The following is a 23,298-nucleotide window of genomic DNA, read 5'->3' on the forward strand; positions in this document are numbered from 1 at the left end:
AGGAAGGTGGTGAAGTCAGAATCACAGAATCACAGAATTGTAGGGGTTGGAAGGGACCTCCAGAGATCACTGAGTCCAACCCCCCTGCCAAAGCAGGCTCCCTACACCAGGTCGTACAAGTAGGTGTCCAGGCTGGTCTTGACTATCTCCAGAGAAGGAGACTCCACAACCTCCCTGTTCCAGCGCTCCGTCACCCTCACCGTAAAGAAGTTCTTGCACACATTTGTGCGGAACTTCCTATGCTCTGGTTTCTGTCCACTTCCCCTTGCCCTGTGTCCACACACTACTGAAAACAGTCTGGCCTCGTCACTTTGCCCTTCACACCTTAGATATTTATAGACCTGGATCAGGTCCCCTTTCAGTCTTCTTTCCTCAAGGCTAAACAGACCCAGTTCACTTAGCCTTTCTTTCTTCATGGGGGAGGTGCTCCAGGCCCTTCACCATCTTTGTGGCCCTCCGCTGGACTCTTTCCAAGAGATCCCTGTCTTTTTTGTACTGGGGAGTCCAGAACTGGACACAATACTCCAGTCTCTGGAGGTGTTCAATAAACATTTAGATATGGTACTAAGGGACATGACATAGTGGGGAAATATTGATGGTGGGCGGATGGTTGGACTGGTAGATGATCTTGGAGGTCTTTTCCAACCTTGATTCTATGATTCTATGATTAGAAGGATATTAATTTATCCCCTCCTCTGAAGAATCCAGTTTAAGCAAAGTTATCACCTCTCCCTAATTATTGCTGTGCTTGCATCCTTAAAGATCTGTGAAAATCTCTGCCCTTAGGAAAGGCAGAGGCACCACCTCTCTTCTTTGAAGCTTTTTGTTCTTGGAAAACCCCTGCCAAAAGTTTTCTTGAGCTCCCAAGCTAAGAAGCATCCACACTCACCTCAGCATTGGAAACAGTGTGGTATCGGACCAGCTCCAGTAGCTTCAATGAGCCCTGCAAGAGAAGAAAGAAGACTTTTTAGAACTGTGTGAGTAATGCAAACCAAACCTGGTCTGTGTAAGAGCATGGGGCTGAGAACTGCATCACCACTGGAGCTGGAAACTTCTGCATCAGTAGTAATGCTTAAGTTGTGGCTTGTGCCTTACTGGTCCTTGCCCTTGCTCCTAAATCATCTAAGTGTTGTAAACCAACCCTGGTATATCCAGAGGTACATCCACCTTTCAGCCCCCAAAGACTTGTGATTCCATCAGCAGTGGCAAGGAGGTACCCTGGGGATACGATAATCCCAGAACCCCACGGGACCCCACAAGCGGTAATCCCCAGTTTGTAGTGTTCTTGTGACACCCACTCCCATCAGTTATCCCCAGCTGAGGTAACACATCCTAGGACTGGGTTTGGGACTTTGCCAAGTCGTGATCAGGGCAAGAACAAGGGAGCAGGGACGTGGTGTGGTGCCATAATCACTTCAGACATGATCCCAACTCCTATTCCTGTTTAGGTGTCTTCTTGATCTTTTTTCAAGACGGCTTAAAACTTGGTTGTGGGATCTTAGTGTAAATGAATACTAAAGATGGAATAATACGTATTTATGAATCCACTATAGATTCCACATACTTCTATTCTCTAAGAACAGTTTGTGCTATAGAAAGACTGTACCTCTGCAGAAAGCAGGTAATCCAGATCCTCGGCTTTCATATTACTCAGAGCATCATTACTTGGAACAAAGACTGTGTAAGGTCTGTTCTCCTGCTGTAAATCCATTCCCAGGCTAGTTTTCTGTTTTGATTTAAAAACAAAAGTGAAATTTGCATATTATTTTTGGAAGTCATTATCAAATAGCTTTATGGAACTGCTTATCTTGATCCTTACTTCTATCAAAGATGCAAATTGGCTGTATCTTCCATTGTCTTGAAGAACTGACATTATGGTTTCCTGAAATAGGATGAATACAGGATATATTTAAAATACATTACATAGAATGAATGCCAACTTTTATAAGTTACTTTCTGAATTAGTTTGAGTCTCAGTTATTACAGATCTGAATATATTTGGGTTTCTTTAATTTTTGAGTGATTTTGGTGTCTCTAAGCAGCCGAAATGACAGTGTCTTCTTGTCCTCATTGTTATGCTGGCTTGGAGTTAGTGTCTGTCATAGTTCTGAAAATGGTCTGGCCATAGAACATGTAAACCAGGTGTGTGTGTTTGACGGGGTATTATTTCTGTATTTCCAATGGAAAAGGACAGAGAGAGAAAGCATTTGCACTCTCTGAGAACTGAACGCTACGCCGAGCACCAAAAAAACCCAAAGCATTCAAAATGATGGGGTTTTGAATTTTAGTCATTGGGGTGTTGCTGATTTGAATACAAGCTTTGCCAGGAATCTGTGCAAATATTCCTTGTTTTAGTTTACTTAATTTAGTTATTCTATTCAGTTGAATGCACAGAGTGTGAATGAACTACTCAGGCACACTGAGTACAACCATGACGATGATCCAGCTTGGCAGAAAAGGTCTGCCTGGTGTAGAAATGACACTGCTACTTTTCACCTTGAATGTTGTCTCTCTGACTTGATGCATGCTGGCATAACAGAGTTTCTCTAACTGCTGTTAGTCATTCTTTGCATTAAATGAACAATGAAACTATTGTAAAAGAAAGTCCAACATCATACATATATAGCTTCCTCCTTACCTCTTTGTTGCTTTCAAACGTTGGCTCAATGTTGTCCATGGCTTTGTCAACAATATGCAAAATGCCATTGGAAGCAATAATATTGCCTTGCAAAAGTTTTCCTTTCCTTCTTCCTCCCTGGATTCTAATTCTTAGTTGATTATCCTAAAAGAAGCCAGGCAGTGGGTAGTGAATTTTTATTATGGAATGGGACTATGCATGTTGAATAGTATTAACATCCCCTTCCATTACCAACACCTGATCTAAGTCTGGGGAGGCTAAAGATTGCTTCTAATACCAATGAAGGAAATGGAAAAAAATCCTTTGAGTTTGAATTGGGACCATGTTATTTTGTTTCAAAATAACAAAGTTCATAAGAGAAGCAAGGACAAGGGAACAAGCTGGGAGCAGTATACCTGAAAAGGCTCTGATGACTGCTACTAATAAAAGTCTGTCAGGAAATGATTTAGAATGTGGTTGTAGTGAATTGGTCAAGTCCTGTAATCTTAAGGGACTACAATCCATTTCCTTATATTATATGTATGTTTAAAACAACAAAATGTTGCTGATGGTGCATTGTACTGAAGCCTGCAGGAAACTGATGGGCCTCAGACAGCAATGATATTTTCCTGTTACAAATGGAATGCATACCCATTAAAAAAATAAAATAGATCTCCTTTCTTAGATGTCACTGGTTTACTAGGAAAACATGAAAAATCCTTGATTTCAGCCTTCACATAGGCTCAAGCTATTAAGACAGTGGGCTAAGAACAATAGTTCTACAGCATAAAATCTGTTATGTCAGCTTCAGAGATAAACTGTAGCATCAAACTGCCCCAATTTTTGCTGATGTTGAATAAAGTGGGTTGCGATGAACTTTACTCCATATTTTTCATGATAAACTGCCATGTGAATTTTACTTGTGTTGAACGTTTCTCTTTCCTGCATAATTCAAAGGATGTCTGGGCTGATGCTCAAAGGAAGGTAGACTCTGCAATGCAGTTGGTGATTGCTCTGTGCGAGCAGTACATGCAGGTTTCTAGCACAAACAGTGGGATTCGAGAGGTGACAGGCATGGGTTGATGGTTGGACTAGATGGTTTTATTAGTCATTCCAAACTTATTGATTCTATGATTTTTCCCTTCCATGCCACCTCTGAGTTTATTTGGGCTCTCTGAATGCCTCCCTGGCTCTGCCGGTTGTGCCAGCAGATTTAAGATCACTTAATTTTAGAGCCTTCTGCAGTGGTGCAATTCCAAAAGTAACTTTTGTTTTCACTGATACTAGTGACAAATTTTCCAGTGAGATTTCAAGTTTCTGCAACCTGATATCCCAGTGAGGACAAACCTTTTGTACTCCTTGTTGAATTAAAAACATGAACTAGTATCCTTGCTGATTAGGCTGGAAGTTCACCTACCTTCTCTCCCCTTGATATCTCTCCTGACTTGCCAGTCAAAGTATATATTATATCAGTATTATTCAAGCTAGTGGTATTCAACTGACCAGCAATTACATGGAGTTTCACAAAATACTGTGCTTTCAGGTTGTCATTCAGAAGTTCCTTTATCTATAAAAACAAAAAAAACAAAGGTTAATTTCAATACAGTCTTCTTCCAAAAAAGAGTCTCAGACTGAATTTTTTTTTTTCTCTCCAACTGTTAAATTCTGAAATGACATGTTTTCTTCTGAAGTGAAATAAAAGAGTCTGAATCAAGCAGAAGTCTCTTGTTTTCAGTTCAGATCCTACATATATGCTCCTGCATAAGCAGTAAGTGCCTCCAGAGTTATCCTGCCCTTCAATGGAAGGTAGTGGACGTTAAGCATTTTGAAAATCAGGTCACTTCTTTCTTACTCAAAACATGTCTGCATCCTACTTTGATTGACTAAACTATTCTGCTTTTCTTTCAAGTAGGAAAAAGACAATCTCTGGACTATAAATTTGAATGGTGAGCCAGAAGTGGATTAGAGCAAAAATTTCCTCTGAATCTGTTGAATCAAAAAAGTTGGATTTCTGAAGGAGCTAAATCCCTCTCCTTCAAAACCCTCATTGCTTTTTACTTACATTGGTACCTTTGAGTCCTCTGTTGGTTGGTACAAATACGGTAAAGGGTCCCAGACTTCTCAGTGGCCACTCATAAACATTTTCTGATGAGGAAAGAAGAAAATAAATGAATATGGGGTCCGCAAAGATAGAATAAGCAAGAATAGTATCTGTGATTATTAAATGCTAATTTAAGATTCTAAAATCTGAGTTGTTGAAATATGAGAAGTAGTTGGCATGCAAAATCCAGGTGCTACTGCGTGACCCAGGATGAAGCAAAATGCTCAGAACATTTTTGGTATCCTGGAATTCACAGCATGCAAACCAGGGTGATGGCCATGAGAACTGTGTATCTTTAGAGCTGTGCCTTTGCAGTTCAGGCTTTTTTGGGGTGAGGGATCTGCTGCTGACAAACTGCTGTGAATGCAAACAACTGTAAACACATATCTAGTAATAAAAACTGATGCACTGTGTATTAATTAGAATTTGTTTGCTACCCAGATGGTATTTCCATTTCCAAGACAGTCTGATGAGCCTACTGAGTCTGTAGCTGAAGCCATTACATATTTCTAATAATGGGATCTTTTTCCAGAGGATTAAAACTAGAAGTGAACTAAATCTTCATAGGCATTATGAGTATGGTGTAATAGAGGATATATCTTGAAATTATTACTCTGTCTTACAACACAACATGGACTGTTTTGCTGTATATTCTTAGCTTTTGAAAGACATTAATGTAGAGAGAATGTACTGCAAAATAACCTGTGTGCTTAACGTGTCCTTAGCTGCTGGTTTGTAAATCATACAGCATATTCACGTTCAAATTTTAACCAAAGACCATAAAATTTGGATTGCTGTTGTTAAAAAATGGTAACATCCAGAACGCCAGGCACTTTTCTGACGCAAATGGTGAAGTACAGAAAAAAATGCAACCTAGCTCTCAGTGCTGAGGCAGCCGATTTCTGTTCTCATGTGCTGAATCTGAAGGCAATTGCCAGGTTTTGCCCTTGGCCAGATTTGTAGGATTTTTTTTCTAATTCAAAGATCCATCTTTATTCTAGCAGTATTTGCTCAGGTCTCATATTTTTGACATTGCAGCAGAAGATAATGAATACTGTTATATTCTCTTCACAAGGATTTTTTATATTGTGACACAATTACAAATAGATACAAAAATCTTTGGCAAGGTGAAAGACTCAGCCAAATAAAAGAATCCTTTATTTTTTTTTTTCCAATATTTTTTACCCTTCTATTTGAGAGTTCACAAATAATTTGCTTTTCATTTTCCAAGAAAATGGAATTTGTGCACAGATGCACAGCAGTCATCTGGCCTGATTTCCAAAACGTTTGTCTTGCTACCAGCAGTTTTTTTCCACTGCCATCATCCTTCCTGTTTACTGCTTTCTGGTCCATTTCTTCCTCTTACTCTCCTGGTATATTTTCAAACCTCATATATACCAGGGATTTGCAGCTCATTTGATTATAGGATTGTATTTGTCCTGAATAACAAATTCAACCATAGGAAATACTTGGATCTGCATTTGGACCTTGAGTGTTCGTTTACAATCTAACTTAAGTAGATTTTTTCTCCCCCATCTATTGACTGTCACTGTCTTTATCTGATATGTTATCAGTGATCTGTACAATTTGATGACATGCATGACAACAGCCTTGGTGGCTTTGGGTCTTATGGTATGATGAATATAAATTCATTATTACATAGTGTGTGATAACATGGTTTAGTTCCTAAAGTCATGTACCTAAAAGTGTCAATGAGTGGCTGCAGAATCAGCTTCTCCCATGCCTTAGTATGATACTAAAATACTTTCCTAAGACAAGGATAATGGAACATGTCAAATTTATGCTGGAAAACATAAATGCACTGAGTTTGAAACACTCATTTTGGGGGATCATGGATCATGGCTTTTAATGAATACAAGCAAAACAATCCAACAGGAGATGACTGCTGTATGTGGTCACTTACCCATGAGTGCTAGGGCAGATGTTAGCTTGCCTTGCCACCGTCCTCCTGATTCTGTGTTCAGGTCTTGGAGACGCTCCATGATGTTTCCATAGCACACAGATCCATTCCCCACAGAGCCCCTCTGGCACGTACACCTGGGAAGGGATTGCCATTTCAGCCGTGTGGTGATGCACTGTAGAGTCAGTGGGGCTCTAGCTAAGCATGCTAAGCATATTTACTTCTCTAAAGAGCATACTCAGGAGCCACCATTTTATTTCACATCTTTGCTTCAGCAAAAGTAAGGTACTGTTTGGTGATAGGATGCTGTATGTGTCTTGTCATGTGTTGGATAGCTATATTTATTTGTTATTTCATCACTTGCCAGCTGTAAACTCCCCTTGTTCTTGTAGCCTCTTCTATAGATTTTAATAAGCCTCATCTAGGAAGTGTAATGAATGTGAAACAGTATCCCTTTGCAACAAAGATACCCTTAAACCCCTCCTGATTAAACAATTTTGGCTGGTGATTTCAGTGTATTACGCTTGCAGATATGTATGGAAACACGGTGGCCACTTGCCAGTTAGGATGGCCTTTTGTCAGTGGACCAGGAAGCAGCAGTATGTTTGTGGTGTCCACGTTGCTGGGCCACTATGAGTGGGGTTTGGCTGTGTGGCACCCTTGGCTGTGTAGAGGATCCTTTGGGGTTTCTGGACATGCTGGTTACGAGAGTCCAGAAGTCTACTCAGCACCCCTGCCCTTGGACAAGGGAAGGTTATGACTGTGGGCTGCCAACCTCAGAGTGGCAAGAAGACCGTGTTAAGCCTCCAGCCACTTTGTTGGGCTCAACAGGATAATAGTAGTTACGCATAAAGAGGATGCTAAAGCAGATCATTGATTCTTGTGATAAATGTTTGTGCCTCTCTGGTAGAAAAGGCAGCCCATGTTATCAGTTCTCTCACTGAAGTGAAGTGGTTGTGTTTGTTAAACTGCCTCTTAAGTGACACAGACATTTTGGGCAACAATACTGGTGTTTTAGCATTCTCATTCTTCTGAATGAAGAAGCAGCATGAAATCTCATGCTTTTTCAGATATATACTTCATGCTGCTGCTATCTTTGCACTGGCAAGATCAAGCCACCTTAGAAACTCTGGTGTCCCTTGTGGACTTTAGTCTCGGGAGGTGTCAGTGTTATACAATAGACTTCTGGGGCAGCATCAGTGATGGCACCCATAAGAATGATCAGCATTGCCTTGAGATGGCCTCAGCAGCCTTGCTGTCTGGACATGCTCTGTGTTTAAAGTAATGAGTTTCAGCCAAGGCAAAATCTAAAGGAAATTAATGAAAGAACAACTCCAAATGTCAACCTGACATTTTCCATCTCATGAGTGGAGGAAAAGTGTCATGAAAATTGGACTTTAAGATCATGAAAGTCTCTGTGTCACAAGAGAGGTGGGGAAGAAGTTGCTGATTGTCAATGTAGTTGAAATGTGCTTGTTCTTAAGTGATGATGGGTACAAATGCTTTTGATTTTCAACAAGCAATTCAGGCTAGCTTGAGCATTGATCTTATATCTGTCTCAACACCTACAGTTTTATGCCAATCTCAGCAATTTCTGTTGCACTCTTCAGAAGTGCTGAGCCTATAGGATTGGCTGGAGGTGTCAGCTCTGTGATCTACTCATCTTCAGTGCTAAAATTAAAGCAGGCACTTGTCAACATGTAGCACGCACAGAAAGATATTCTAACTATATTTAGGAGGCTAAACAACTGTTACATGCTGCTAAACACTGGCTTTTAATAGTGCCTTTCCTAATCATGTCTCCAGCTTGTTGAGTATTCATACAAGCCCTATCAATAATGATTCACCTTTCTAGACTTCTTTTTTCCTAAATGCATAATTAAAGAAGGAACATTAACCTACGCAACAGGAAGAACTTCTTTATATAAATAATGACCTAATCGTTTCCACGTGCTGATTGCTACATATACAGTTTGCCAATTACACCCCACAGTAATATCAACCCGATTCCAAGTCCTATTTGCTTTCTAGGTATCTTATGTCTGGACGGAAATGGTCTTTACCACAGTTATATTCTTGATGATAGCGATCTCATTCTAAAATCCCCACAGTCCCTGCAGTCTGGTTGGGTTGCATTTAGATTCAGAGGAATTTTAGATGGCATTTTGGCCAAGAGGTTCAAGCTTTGGTTGCTTCCAGACTTTTGTAAAAATAGTACTTTAAAAGCATTGTAAATATAGGTGACTGACTAGATTAATTTTATCTTGTTTGTCTGGAGAATCTGGTTTGCAACTGATGCTTCATATGACTGAGTATGTTTTGCACTGAATGCACTGTGTACTATAACCTGTTCAATGTTCTCATGATACAGTACATGGACAGTACAGGGAAAGAGCAGATGTGACAATTCTCCAGTCCAACTAGGACAGGAAGCAGAATTATAACTTTTCTGAAGAAGAAAAGCTCAGCTTTCTATATAAGATTTTACTTTATGAAGCTACTAATTTCTACATTGAAAAGAGTCAGAGATAAGAATTAGAATAGAAAATAATGGAAGCTGGCTGAGGGAAAGCCAGTTCTGCATGAAAACCAGAGATGTTACGGTCTCACAAGCAGTGAGGCTTCATAGCTTCTCGGCAAAGCTGTGTGTAATTGCTGAAGCAGTGCTGTAGAAAGTGTCAGCACTCGCTTAGAAAAGATCTATTCTAGAACAGAAGTAGACAGCCTTGATATTCCATTGGGTTGCTGTGTTATGTTCACAAACCATAGATGTTTGTCTTTTCTACATCTCTGTGCATGAGATTTATTTCTGTACAGATCATTTGATTCTAGAGAAAGCAGAAGTAATTATATGTGGGAAGCTAACAGTGCAACTGAGTCTTTCATGAAAAAAAAAAGTGGAAAGGAAAAAACACAGGTTTGTGAACTTTGTTACAGCTCTGTGTTTTAGAATAAATTAAAAAAAAAAAACAACAAACAAGCAAAGAAGCAAAAACAAACAAACAAACAAACAAAATCAGAAAAAAGGAAGTCCAAACAAGGCCCATGCCTAGCCTCAAATCCCAAATGCATTTAAAATCTGGGGCTGCAACAAAAACACTGTGATGTATTAGAGATAATTTACTGTGCCCATATTTACCAATCAATTATTTTCTTTGCAAAGTTTCTCTTTCATAAATGGATTCACCTTAATTGGAAACTATTCATGGCAGTTTCACTCTTTGCCCAGTAGATAGGAGTGGGATACAAATTAATCCTTCAGTGTTCTTTTTGTTTGTTCGTTTGTCTGCTGTTAGAGGTCATGAAATGAATGACATGCAAGGCATTTGGATCGTTTGTTTCTTTTTTTTCTCCTTATCAACATAAATTTTTAACTTTCCCATTCTGGAATTGTAAACATATAGCTGTTAACAACTGAGTTGCTGCAGTAAACTGTTGATAAACTAGGAAGGAAATGTGCTGATTTACATGTTGTGGAATTTTGTTTAAAATTTTTAACTCAAGAAAATTTGCATTTTGGTCCTGATTTCAGATAGAAATATTCTTCTATCTTTGAAATTTTACACCTGTTGCTACTGGTGTGCTGAAGCAGCAAAGTGCATTTTGTGTAGTACAGTGTGTTCCAGAAATGAAACTTGTTGGAAATGCACAACAGCTTACACAATGGTGATTTTAATTTTTCACTATAAGAATAAGCTGGGTGATGAGGCAAGAACTGGCAATGAGTATACTCTTCCATGCAAATACTTCCTGTCTGTGAATCTATAAAATGATTTGTTAGCCAGCTTATGGCTAATGGTCTGTCTTGTCTTTTACATTCTAATTCTCAGCTCCCAAAAGCCAGCACTTCTGGAGCTCTTGGACTGATTAACTTGTGTTAAAACAGACTTTCCTCTTAATATCTGCAAAATAAATTTCTGTACAGGAAAAGAGATTCTGCTGTAAGTTGTGCAATTTCTCACATGCTTTGGGATTCTGCTGAGGCGAGTGTTGCTTTCACAGCACGGGGGACAGATGCCCTGGTTAGTACACAAAAAATGGCCAGGGCTCCAGCACTGTCCTGTGGTAATTAATGCTGATTAATTTTTAGCATGCTGCCTGGCATGGTTCTGGCCCACACAACACTTTCCCAGGCAATGCCCAGGCACAGCTGAAGGGATAACATGTGCCAGGGACCTCTGCCAAGAAGCAGTTACTGTGATTTTGAAGAGGAAAAGCCTTTAGCTGTAAGCCAGATCATGCTGCTTGTTCTGAGGAACAGAAAACAGGTCTTGATCCTCTTTAAAAAATAGTGCAGAAATGACCTCTGAGCTAATAAAAATAAAATTTAATAGGCATTATCTATTGGGCTGATGTGCTATTTTGTTGATCCTAACTCCACTAAATGTTGTCCTTTGTCTTTGATAACAGAACTATTAATAATAACTTTGGAAAGTGCTCATCCACTGGATTTGTTTTAAGTCTGCTTATGATGGGGAGGAGGGAGAAACTGCGTGAAAGCTTTAAGAGGAAGAAATACTCACATAATCTGTCCCCGAGCAACCATCGAGCATTTAGCTTTTTTGTGGCATGTGTTGTTCGTTTCACAGATGTCTGTCACACTGCATCCTTTCCCAGGGACAAAGTTTGTATAATGCTCCTTGCACTCACAGTGGGACTGCATCAAAGGGATGGGAGAGGGTAGAGAGAAATTAGAGATGCACAAAGCAGAGATTTCAGTATACTTTCTGCTCCTAAGAATTAAAGACCAAGAAATATCAAAGCCTTCGTTAATTACCTGGTGAGTTCAGATGCAAGTATAAAGCCCATCCATATTTATACAACTTCCTTCAAGGCTTTATCCACTCTAGAAAATTAGTGACTCCCAGATAAATTTCCTTTAGATAAAGCCTTTAGATTCACTTCTGTGACTGTGAACATTTAAAGTTGATTTTGATGGGTTAGGCTTTTTTTCCTCTGTTCCCACTGCCCTCTCTCAAAAAGAAGTGCCAAAGCATATTATTAACTGGTGTGACATATCAGTAGTACAGACTGGCCTGAGCATACTGGCCACGTGTAACTCGGGTGAAAAAAGTTGATTGACCATGTGCATCAGGACAGCCCTGGATGACTGACTCCCTTTTCTGCTCTATAGAGTGTCCAGGCAAAACAAGCATGGCCTTCTAATGTCTTCTTTTTTTTCGGTGGCAGAAGTACAACACAGAAATCTGAGCCAGTTTCTGACAGCAGGAATAATGTGCAACCTATACATTGGTGCCTTTCATCAGTAGTCTTCAAAGACTCAAGTTACACTAACTTTAGATATGTTTATCTATGGTATCTATGTAAGGATCCTACTGATCCCACAGGTCCCTTGCAGTTACAGACAGAAAATGTATCTGTGAGAAGATTCATTTCAGTGCCTCCACTTATGTGAGACAAATTTGAGCCAAAACGTTCTACAAAAAAGACCGCTATTTTCATTCCTACCTTCAGAGGCTGACACACACTTCCATATATAGAGGGAAAGGGGATACCTCCTGGCCACCTACAGAACTTATGCCTAAGCTAGGAATAGGCTTTGGCCTCCCTGAGACATGTGCCTGTACACTTGTGTCTCCTTTTTGGAGATGAAATGTTATTTGTTCCTAGGCAGCTGATGCGGGAAACATCTGGGGCACCAGTTCAACACTAACCTTTCCTGGGCCATCATATATGCAAATGGTAGACTGTGCAGGGCAATTCCCGTATAGCGCTTGGCAAGGGTCTATAGGTAAGCAGACTTGACCATCTCCCCTGTAACCTTCTCGACAGGTGCATTTGTGATGATTTGGTCCAAGGTAAGTGCAGTTGGCATTAGGATCACAGACTTTTGTAAAGCACGGATTGATAGCTTGAGAGAAAAAAAAAAGAAAAAAAGAAAGAATTAAGGCCCACATTCTAAAAATTGAATACAAAGATTTACTGGAACATCCCCATGCCAAACAAAGCCCGGGTAGACTAAACTTCTCATGACAACTTCTCATAACATCCTAGTCCAAAGTATTGTGGCAGCATGAAGACAGAAGGGAAGAATGTGTTTATACTAACATAGCAACCATCTGTTGTTGCTTTTGTACAGAAATGATCTCTTAACATGGCAAATTGAGTTATAAACAGATATAATCACGTAATGTGCTCATTAAAATATCACATCTATTTCCCTGTTCTCTGATGGATTTTAACCAAAGGAGGCCAGATAGGTGATACAAGGTCAGTAAAAGCTTTAAGTGTGTGTTAGATCAGTTGGAAACTATTTCTCAATATAATAGGCCTTCACTGTTTTCTTTCCGGTAATTAAACAATATAATGTCAGCCATTCAGCTATATGGAAAACTGGCCAGCAAGTTCTTTAGTTGTGTCTTCCACACTGCTGTAGATTCAGGACTGGACAAGAAGCTCACTATCTATTTCCAGAAGCCAGTTTTATAAAGGCAATGGCATTATTTGTTCTTGTTCATAATTCAGCAATGCTTCTTTGCACACCTTTGTGTTCAGTTCAGCACACATTGAAGCTGGAAGGTGGTAGGCCCTGAGTAAACAAAAAGGTGGTGATACTTATTGTCTTCTCCTCTTGTCCTCCTCTTTGTTCCCCTCCACTGGGACTGGGAGAATTGGCAATGCCCAGCTTCATTCTGTCAAGACTTCTCTTCTGTTCCAGTGTAAAATCACTTACATAGACATTCATACCCTCAAACTATCCAGGAACAATACCACTTCCAAGCTGAGTCTGAGGCAGCTACTGCTGTCCTCTGTTACATTCTTCATTGTCCTAGAGCTGCTTGTCTTCTGTTTATCAGCTAGTCAGATGTGTAACACTGACTTAAGCCACAGATGATCCCAGTATTTGAAGGCATTTGGGCAGAGGAACAATACTGTCATGGACTGCGTCACTACAAAACTTGGAGGGTAAGGATATTAGCATCCTTCTCTGCTGGTTGCTTGTCTATGCTGCCTGTCAGTAGGACTTTGCATTCCCTGAGGAGTCACTTTCTGAAGTCCTCCTCTTAGGTGGTATTCAAGAGTGCTCAGAAAGGATGGTATGCATTCAAGACTGAGAGGATTGAATTACATGCTGTAAATTTCCTGGATAGAATAAGAAGGACTTCTGATTTTCCAAGTGAACATTTACTAAATAGTGTTTCCAGCTTCAAATATAGCATTTTATTCTTCACTGAAATTTGTCTAGAAGGAGGAATTGATGCTGCAAGATATATTGTAAACAGAAGAAATAAAATCTGGGTTCTTGCAATACGGTTGAGTATTCAGCAGCAAGCTGAGGAACCTATGAAAAAAACTTTATGGCAGATTTTTTATTCTAACTGAGATGCCATTATCTTAGTTTCATGGAAAACAGGAAAGCTAAACTGAACTTTTCTATGGAGTTTATGCTTAATGATAAAACTGAGCCAACATATGATGAATAGTCAGTCAGTACAGACCCCTCCTTGATGTTGATTTTTATGAAAGAAAACTGAAGCCAGACTTTAGCAAGTGATGTGGATTTGTAAGCACTGATGACCTAGTATCCACAATATGCATTTCAAAGCACTATGCATTTTGTCTGATTTTTGGACTGGTGTGCCTCTGGAGTGTACTTTAGTGTTTAGTTTTATGCAGAAGGAATCTGGTTTGTGTATCTCAGATTGCTTTGGGAAATGCACTGAAGAACAGTTAAGTCATGATGATGGTGAGATTTGTTTCAAAAGTATACTAAATATGTGAACTAAAATATTAATGCTGTTGTTTCCAAAAAACTTAGCGTAGATGAAAATTACTCACGTTCACATTTTGTACCATCTCCGTGGTAGTTGGGTAGACATGTGCATTGCAGTCTTCTGCCATCCTCACCCGAGGTGGTGCATCTTGAGTTTGCAGGGCACTGCAATGCCTTGCATTCAGCTATTGCTGAAAGACAGAGGGTGACAGATTAAGCTGTGTCTGCATATTGTGCCAGGAGACACTCTATCCTCCAGTTTACTAGCTGAAAATTCTCCTGATCTGCAGATCATAAATCCTACTACTATTGTGATTGAAGGGGTGATAATGGTTATGGCAGCTCACAAGCAGGATTTGAGTTTTATTGCATGTTTGGTTGCCTGTCCTTACCAATTCTAAATGTATTAGAGCAGTCAAATGTATCTTATATAGAAAACAGGCTACTTACGTTGATCACAGCTGGGACCCTGGTATCCAGACAAGCAAGTACATCTTCCATCTCCCGTGATTCCACTGTTGCATACTCCATGAACACAGTTGCAAACTAGATGGAGAGAGTGATTGGATTTACTGACTCAGGATGGTACTTGGAAAGATGTATTTAGTGGTTACCTGTAGCAAATAGTGTCCTGGTCAACAGCTGTTAAGTATTACCAAGTGCAATTTTCAAAACCAAGCTTTGACTTGAGTTCTTAAATTTATAGTTTTCTGTTAATGAAAAAATCAGTACTTACAGCTGCATACATCAGCAAGTAACAGATTCTGATTTTTGCAGTCTGATAACAGCTTGAGGGCCTGAAACACTAAACTTGCTCATTGCTAATACAATAAGACTTGAAAAATTAAACATACAATCTTGAATTCAAATTGAATATAACATGTAACAATTCATTTTTATTACTGTTATCAAATGAGTAGCAAATATCTATTTTTTGCTTTAATTCTGTTTTCCTGCCTTTCAAACAGAAGAAAATGAGTAACGTGACATTTTTTTTCCAAAAGAGAATTAATCTACTTAAAAGGATAATTGGTCACTCTGTGGAACTAGGTCTGAAGCACTTAGTTTGGTCCTGTTTGTTCCTTTACTCTGCTATATCTGATTACAAACCTTGTGAAAATATGCACACATAACTCTCTATTCAGAGTCCAGTCAACTGTAAGGCCCTTTTACAAGCTGTTTTTGAAACCCCATGTTTTCTTAAAAGCCTTATAACTGTTTCAATTACCATTACAATGCTTTTAGAAAAAGCCCTGTACAGTTATACTGAAAAAGGCCAAGAAGTATAAAGGTGTATTGGTGACTTTAAGTTACAGTGATACACTTTCCCCCTCCTCTACAAACATAGCCTGGGCTCTTGCAAATCACCTATTGTACTTAATTAGCAATGCTTTACCCATCTTACTATTCCTGCTATAACAATTAGCAACATCTAAGGTATTGTGGAAAAGCAGTTAGTCACAAATGTACAGTATTTATAAATACTTAAAAAGCTTGGATGAGCTCAAATATCTGAAAGCTGAAGTGTAAAATGATCCTTAAATTAATATGTCATTGAATCCTCCGGTAGCTGCTCAGAAAATAATTACAGTTCCAATATTGAATTCATTCAAGTACTCTATTTTTATGAAAACATTGGCTTAGTTGCGTTTCTGTGTAACAACACTGGCATCCAGTGGACAAATGTGCCTTTGAGTCAGCTGGGGTATAGGATTAGTGTAGAACTGAGTTTGTTCACGACTCTTTCTAGGTGTAATTAATGCAAATCTTAAGAAAATTTTACTTAGAGTTAAATATTACCACTCGGGAAAGGGACCTCTCTTAGTAATTTTTTTTCTTCAGATAATTTTCTGAATATGCCTAATGCTCAGCAGGGGTGAGAAAGGTAAATAAAAATTAAGAAACGGGTAAAATAGGAGAATACTGTATATTAACTGGTGATCTATTTTCATACTAAATAGTCCAAATAGCTTTGATCCTTCACTCAGTGTCCCACTGCTTCTAAAAGAAATATGGCCAACCAGTGAAACAATCAACAAATCAAAAAAGGACTATAAAATCAATGAACTCATGCTTTTTCACACTTTTTAAAGAATTATGGAGCTGTGTGGCAGAGAATATTGTGGAGATTGAAAACAGAACTGGATCCAGTGACAACGTAATTAATTTTTGGAGAGGGATGTCAATCAGGAACCATTAATTTCAATGCCACATGGGTGTTTCCTGTCTTGATACAGAAGTTCTAGTTAGTAGGTGCATTTAAAAGTCAAACTAAAACTTTGTAAGCCATTGTAAATTATACATTTGATATATTCCCACCCAATATTTCAAATGCCATAACGACCTCCTGTATTTGGATCAAATAAATACAGATTCATTTCATTTAGAATGAAAACTTGTTCACATGACTGGATAACAGAAGGCCCTACTGCAGGAGCATAAAAATTATTCTAACTCCAAATTTTTTTTTACTATTGGCCAAAACAAAGACATTAAGGACAATATTAGGGTATTGTTGTAGTGCTACACTGACAGCACTGTCTGCACAGCTCTGAGTTGAATCCAGCCCCTTTCTGAATGAGCGATTCAGTAGCTGCCCATTTTCTTTCCCTGTTGTGTTTCCTGAAGCACAGAGCAACTCTTGATGGGAAACCTTGGGCTCCTTGCCCATTTCACTGTGATTTTTTAGAGTCTGAAAATAGTTTGCGCTCACCTGCTTATCCCCATTTCAATTGAGAGAGCTCAACTCACCTGATATGCACTGAGGACCAAATAAATGTTCTTCAGCACATTTTTCACAGGCTGTCCCAGCAAATCCTTTCTGTAAATACAGAGCGGAAATTAAATCTTGTATCTGTCATCTATATACAGGTAGATATATGGTTAGCAGCCTGAAAGCAACAACTTTAACCACAAAAAGCAAGCAAACAGCAAGGAAAACAACTAAACCATTAAGGAAAAAGAAAATACATCAGTCAGCAAATCAGAACTGACTGACTATGGTATTCAAGAAAGTGTTGTCTTTTGAATAATTTTTCTCTCTACTTTTTTTTTTTGTTTTCTCAAGTTAACAATAGAGAACAATAATCAAGCCTAAGCCGAAATCATTCTTGTAATTATGAAATTGTATTTCCTGATTATTTTTCACTGTCTACTTTTCATATGTCCCCAAAAGATCTGTTTTTGGTGTAGAAGAAAGATTAGTAAGTACTGGGTGAAGTAGAAAAGTGTGAAGTGTGTTTCTCTTTTAAAATATTTTTGTCTGAAGTTATTAAGCACTGCACATTACACTCCCAACAAAGAAACATAATACTGAGACTACAGTCCCAAAGACACATTCTTTCTAATTAAGGCAAAAAATCATAAGTAGTAACACACCATAAAGAATAGAAGAGCTCAAACCACATGCTTCAAGATTCATACTATCATAGAATCATGTTGGAAAAGATCTCTACAATCACCTAGTCCAGCCACCAGCCCATCCCCACCATGCCCACTGACCATGACCCTCAGTGCCACAGCAAAACTGTTCTTGAAAACCACCAGGGATGGTGACCCCACCACCTCCCTGGGCAGCCTGTGCCACTGCAGCACCACTCCTTTCTGAGAGGAAATGTTTCCTAATATCCAACCTGAACTTCCTCTGGTGCTACTTCAGTCCATTCCCTCTTGCCCTATTGTTGTTAATATGGGAGAAGAGACCACCCACCGCCTCTCTACAACCTCCTTCAGATCATTGTAGAGAGTAGGTCTCCCCTGAGCCTAAACGTAGAAGAGTGTTTTAATAATTTCTCCTGAACCTGTCTAAGTCTCTAGTAATAATGCTATCAAGTTTAGTGTAAACTAAGCAAAATGAACTCCATGTGGTCTACCTCTGCTATTTCTGAACTAGTTTACAATAAAATGTAATGTGTTATTTTATACAATAGTAGTCATTGTTATTCCCTAGCTATACTTAAATGCAGCTGTTACATTTTTACTCTAAGAGAAAGGCTGTACCTGACAAGTGCATGTTCCATTTCCGTTCCAGCCCTGGGAACAGTGTCCTCTCCCATTGCACGGCGATGCAGCTCCTCCTGGACACGCTGGAAATGACAGTCAACAATTAGTCAGTCACCTTGCTCTGCTCTTCTGCTCCCCTTGCATATTAGAGACGAGGACCTCAAAGCAGCTTTGTACCAGGCAGAGACCTCAGATGATGGCTACTGTTTTGATCCACCTGAATCTACCCGCTAGGAATTCAACTTCAGCAGAAACCAGCATCCCTCTTTAGTACAGAAAAATTATTTAATTACTTATTTCAGTAATCACAGAAATCACAAAATCACAAAATCACAAAATCACAAAATCACAAAAAATAGTCTTCTTATTCCAAAATGCATCATTATTTTTGTCTCCCCAAATTGTATTTGTTCTATCTGGAAAGTACTTCCTGGGACCTCCCATCAGACTGTGATATTTGATTCAAATCCTCTTGGAAATTGAGATTTGGGTATCTCACAATTCGCTTCACTCCTAATGGGCTGTGGCTACTGTAAAACTTAAGTGCCAAAGATGTGCTATGTTTTTCAGATACTTAGATGCTAAAACCATGGTTACAGGTGGTGGTATACCAAGTGAGATGATGTGTGACCACAAACACTAGCCAGACAGAAAGAATGAGAAGGAGCGACTCAGTACCAAATCAAAGTAGTTGATTTTTGGCTGAGCTTTTTCAATATTCACTTTTTTTTTTTTTTTTTTTTTTAAATAAATGATTACCTATAGAAAATACATATAATAGTATTTTTGTTCAGATTGTTCTGTCACGTTTTCCTCCCTGTAGGAATATCCTCATTTTTAAGTTGTGAAGCCTCTCTGTGAACGCAGTTTATTAACTTCTTTACATAAGCCCTTCCTTCCTGTAAGCTGTCAGCGTAGCTGGAGTTCCCATCCAGTACCATAATCCCTGTACAGATGGTGACTAAGTGTAGCAAACTCTCATTGTTCTTGAGGTTGCTCTGCTGTACCTTTCTGGTAGATTTATTGGTTATGAAGAGCCTTGGTTAGATCTGTGCGGGCTGAAGTAGGCAGCACTGGATTTATGCCACCACTGTGGAACTTAATCTTGATTTAGGATGGTTAAGTGATACGGAAGTTCACATGAAAATATATTTGATTTGGGTGGAGTGATGAAAAATTAAGTGGATGTGCATATGTCTGCAAGAAATTTTAGTGAGGACTTCGGCTTTGTATCAATCTGTTAATCTTTTTCTGTTTGTATCTTAATGTTGAATCTCTAAGATCTGTTGGTTCTGAAGATCCAGGAAGAATTCTAAGCTTCTCAGGAATAATCAGTACATTTAAAGATGGATGTTCAAGTTTGGTTTACCTTATACTTGCTGAAATAGAAGTGTGTATTAAGAGATGAGATGAAATGAGTTAAACTACATATAAGTACAATAAGTACATGTACTTTAATCTGTAAAGTGGCTTTTAGTGAATCTTGTTTTCTGGGCACTGTGTGACAGGCATAGCAATCTTTAGTACTTGCATGGATACAAACTCGTTAATGTTTGCTATGAATGAAAACAATGTTAACTGCTCTGATGCTTCTATAAAGTGTGCAAAGATAGAGAAAATGAAGCATTTAAGGTACAAATTCCAGGAAATTATACTTCAAAACTGCTGACAGTAGAATGTTTACAATTTGTGTTCATTCCACTTCCCCTTGTCTTCACTACATCTTGTCTCCTGTTTTGCTGCCACCAGCAAGAGACAGCTTTATCAGAAGCTTAGCACATTACGCATTGTTCAACAAGTTTGGTTGGGCAGATAAAGCACTTCCTCTCCCCTTGCTCCCAGGGCTGCAGGAGGCAGCACCAGGACTCTGACATGGGACACAGATGGGATACAGTGATGCTGGTACTGTCACTTGGCCCAACCCCAGTGTTTGGGTGAACTGAGAGCTTAATTCAGCTTCCCTAACTATTTTCAAGGGCAGCCTCTTCTTGGATTACTTATCTTCATTTGGATCCCCACAGACAGCAGTACTGAGACATGCAAGTACGTGCCCAGAGTGGAAATCTGAGCTGGGGTAGGGGTAGCTTCCACTGAGGCCCATCAATGACTTATGTTGGGCACAAAAACTCCACCAGCTTTGGCTTCTGTGGCTGGATTAGATGGAGAGGACCTCTCATTGGAAACAACTCTCTCTACAAAGACATATTCTTGTGGCCTGGTGGTGTCACTTATTTTCTGGCAGGGCAGGTGCAAGACAGCAGTACTAAAAGGCTGTGCTCTTTTCCCCTGTGCTGATCCCTTTTTCCTGATGCCTATTAAGAAAGAGGTTACTCATTTCTTAAGGGTCTCGGTTGGAAAGGATGCAGACAAAACATATTTCATTCATACCATGTTCAGCAGTAAGGGCTATCATTTAGGAAGTCAGAGCACTATTTAAGAGCTAATTTTGTCATTGCCATTAGACGTCAAAGGTGAAGTAAACTCGTAGTCAGGGATTTTTCTTCAGCTTCAGGAAGGACCTGCTTTCCTCCAAACATTTCAAAGCATGCTGCACATTCTTAGAGAGATCGTGATAATGCAGAGAGCTGTTTTCTTCCTCCAAATGACAGCAGAAACAATTCTGTGACCTTAATTTTCAGAAACATGGCTTTTTGAGGCTGGGAAGCTTGCCTGAAGGAAGAGGGAGCCTCCTTGCCTCTATAGCCTCCTTGCTGCTGCACCCTCTGTCTGCAGCAAAGCAGAACTCACTGTCCATTCTAAAAACACCCATCCACCTCACGTGGCCTCATGCATCACCCTAACATATGGGATGATCAAATGTTCTCCCTCTGGACACTTAAGTTCCATTTCCATTGGGAAAATGGTAAATCACTGCACAAGTGATTATCTTCAGAGGAAGATTGCATTACACTCTACACTCCTATTTATTTCTATAGAAGTAGCTGTAAATGGGAATTAAAATTTTTATATTTATTTATTATTTTGTTTTAGTAGATAAATGTCTGCTATTTAGACCATACTGTGGGCCATGCTAAGATTATTTATCTATTTTGTGGACAGAAAGAATTTACAGATATTGAAGCGGACACTGACTCTGTTTTCTAAAGCAGGAAATGCTCTCTGTGGGCAGGGAAACATCCTCTGCAGGTCTTGGTGCTTGTTTCAGTAGCCTGAAATTTAGAGTACTTGTGGAGATGCTGAAAGATTCTTCCTGAGGAAGGGACTGCTGGAGGAGTGGCACTCCTCATTGTCGCTTCTTGAGTAATGGCCTTGAACTTTTGATGGCTGTGCAAAAATAACTGAAAGAAAAGACCCTTCTAGATCAGGAAGTAAAGAGTTAAATATATTGAGAAATACTTCAGATTCAGGAAAGGACATTTCTGACCTAACATTAAAACTTGAAAATTTTCTGTTTGAAAACTTCCATTTTCAAAATCTATTATGGGGATTCTCCCAGTTGAAGGAGATCAACATTGGCAAAGCCCCATGTGGGATGTTGGGTCCAGTTCCAGGTCCTCAGAACAAGAGAGGAGTGGGCATGCTGGAAGTAGTCCAATGGAAGGCTACCAAGATGACGAAGGCATGTGAGCATCTATTCTGGAGGGAGAGGCTGAGAAGGCTGGGGTTGTGCAGCCTGGAGAAAAGGAGGCTCAGGAGGATCTCATCAGTGTCCTTAAGCACTCCAAGGAAAGATGTAAAGAGGACAGGGCTAGGCTCTTTTCACTGATGCCCAATGTCTAGACAAGAGACAGTAGTCACAGACTTCAGCACAGAAGGTTCTGTCTGAAGATCAGGAAAGGCTTCAGTACTGAATGGGTTTTGGAACACTGGCACAGGTTATCAAGAAAGGTTGTGGAGTTTCCTCCTTGGAGATCTTCAAAAGCCACCTGAACATGGTCTGAGCACCCTGCTCTGGGTGGCCCTGTTTGAACAGGGGTTGGACCAGATAGCTCCAGTCATCCCTGCCCACTTCAGCTATTGTGTGATATGCAAAAAGTCGTTTTGCAGACATTGGCTGAAATTATTTGTTTTGAAGATCTCAAAATCCATGGAGCTCCCTGAATTTTTGGAAATGTTCAGGTAATTATTCTTTCTAAAAAAATCTCTGGATATGTGTTGTTTTGTTTTGTTTTTTTCTCCAAAACCTCCAATTTTTGGATAAATAGTGCTGTATATTTCTGATCCTGTAGTTAGCTCTGAAAACCATAATTCTTATGAAAATAGTTTCTGAAAGCAAGAAAAACCAATTCTTTATTTCTATTCAAATTTTATCAGAAAAGAGCTTACCTATGCAGTCTGGGCCCCAGTATCCCTGGCAGCACTCTGGTTGTTGAATTTCCTTCATACAAGAATGCTGGCATCCAGGTAAAGAAAGACTGTGTGATCTAATTTCTAGATAATACCTAAGGAAAAGAAATTGGAACAATGCTAAAGCACATAAAAGACTTCTGTGGGGAAAAATGAAATTCCTTATCTCCTCCTTCTCTTTAAATGTCAGAGAAGAGCCCTTTAAATGTAGTTGTATCAATGTAATGTTTTTTCCTTCATCGAAATATACTTGCATATTAAGGGCTAAAAACATCCTTGCAGCTACGTCTTTTGCATAGTATATTTATCTTTTATTCAGTTCTATAGTCTTAATAAAGCAATTTTATCTATTTGGGTTTGAGGTAGCATTTAATTTTTTTGGTTTTTTTTTAGTATCAAGGTTCTTTTAAATGCTAAGTTCAAAGCAGTTTATTTCATCTTCCCTAAATGCTGCTTTTCTGTTCCAAAAAATATCAGATTTCTTTTGAGATACTTCTTCCTGCTCTGTCTACACTTCCACGCAATATCTGGCAGTTTAAAAAATCTGTTGTATGCTATAATTCATCTGAAGTATGCAGAATAAATAAGGAAGACATCTTATGATACCACTCAAA

General features: G+C 39.2%; 1 protein-coding gene across 3 annotated transcripts in view; it reads right to left on the reverse strand.

The window, feature by feature from the left end:
* STAB2 (stabilin 2) overlaps positions 1 to 23,298 on the reverse strand; it is a 77,936-nt gene that overhangs the window by 50,420 nt on the left and 4,218 nt on the right. For all 3 annotated transcript variants that reach the window (XM_090143702.1, XM_031589737.2, XM_090143708.1), the window contains exons 3-16: positions 22,664 to 22,779; positions 18,374 to 18,459; positions 17,126 to 17,195; positions 14,825 to 14,920; positions 14,440 to 14,565; positions 12,315 to 12,511; positions 11,163 to 11,296; positions 6,643 to 6,776; positions 4,680 to 4,762; positions 4,035 to 4,184; positions 2,639 to 2,782; positions 1,820 to 1,882; positions 1,607 to 1,726; positions 890 to 943 (exon numbers count right to left, since the gene is read on the reverse strand). In XM_090143702.1, the coding sequence (XP_089999828.1) occupies positions 890 to 943; positions 1,607 to 1,726; positions 1,820 to 1,882; positions 2,639 to 2,782; positions 4,035 to 4,184; positions 4,680 to 4,762; positions 6,643 to 6,776; positions 11,163 to 11,296; positions 12,315 to 12,511; positions 14,440 to 14,565; positions 14,825 to 14,920; positions 17,126 to 17,195; positions 18,374 to 18,459; positions 22,664 to 22,779 (1,573 nt within the window). The remainder of the gene's footprint in view (positions 1 to 889; positions 944 to 1,606; positions 1,727 to 1,819; positions 1,883 to 2,638; positions 2,783 to 4,034; positions 4,185 to 4,679; positions 4,763 to 6,642; positions 6,777 to 11,162; positions 11,297 to 12,314; positions 12,512 to 14,439; positions 14,566 to 14,824; positions 14,921 to 17,125; positions 17,196 to 18,373; positions 18,460 to 22,663; positions 22,780 to 23,298) is intronic.

This window comes from Phasianus colchicus, chromosome 1, assembly GCF_987193195.1.
Source record: "Phasianus colchicus chromosome 1, bPhaCol1.hap1.1, whole genome shotgun sequence".
Lineage (NCBI taxonomy): Eukaryota > Metazoa > Chordata > Aves > Galliformes > Phasianidae > Phasianus > Phasianus colchicus.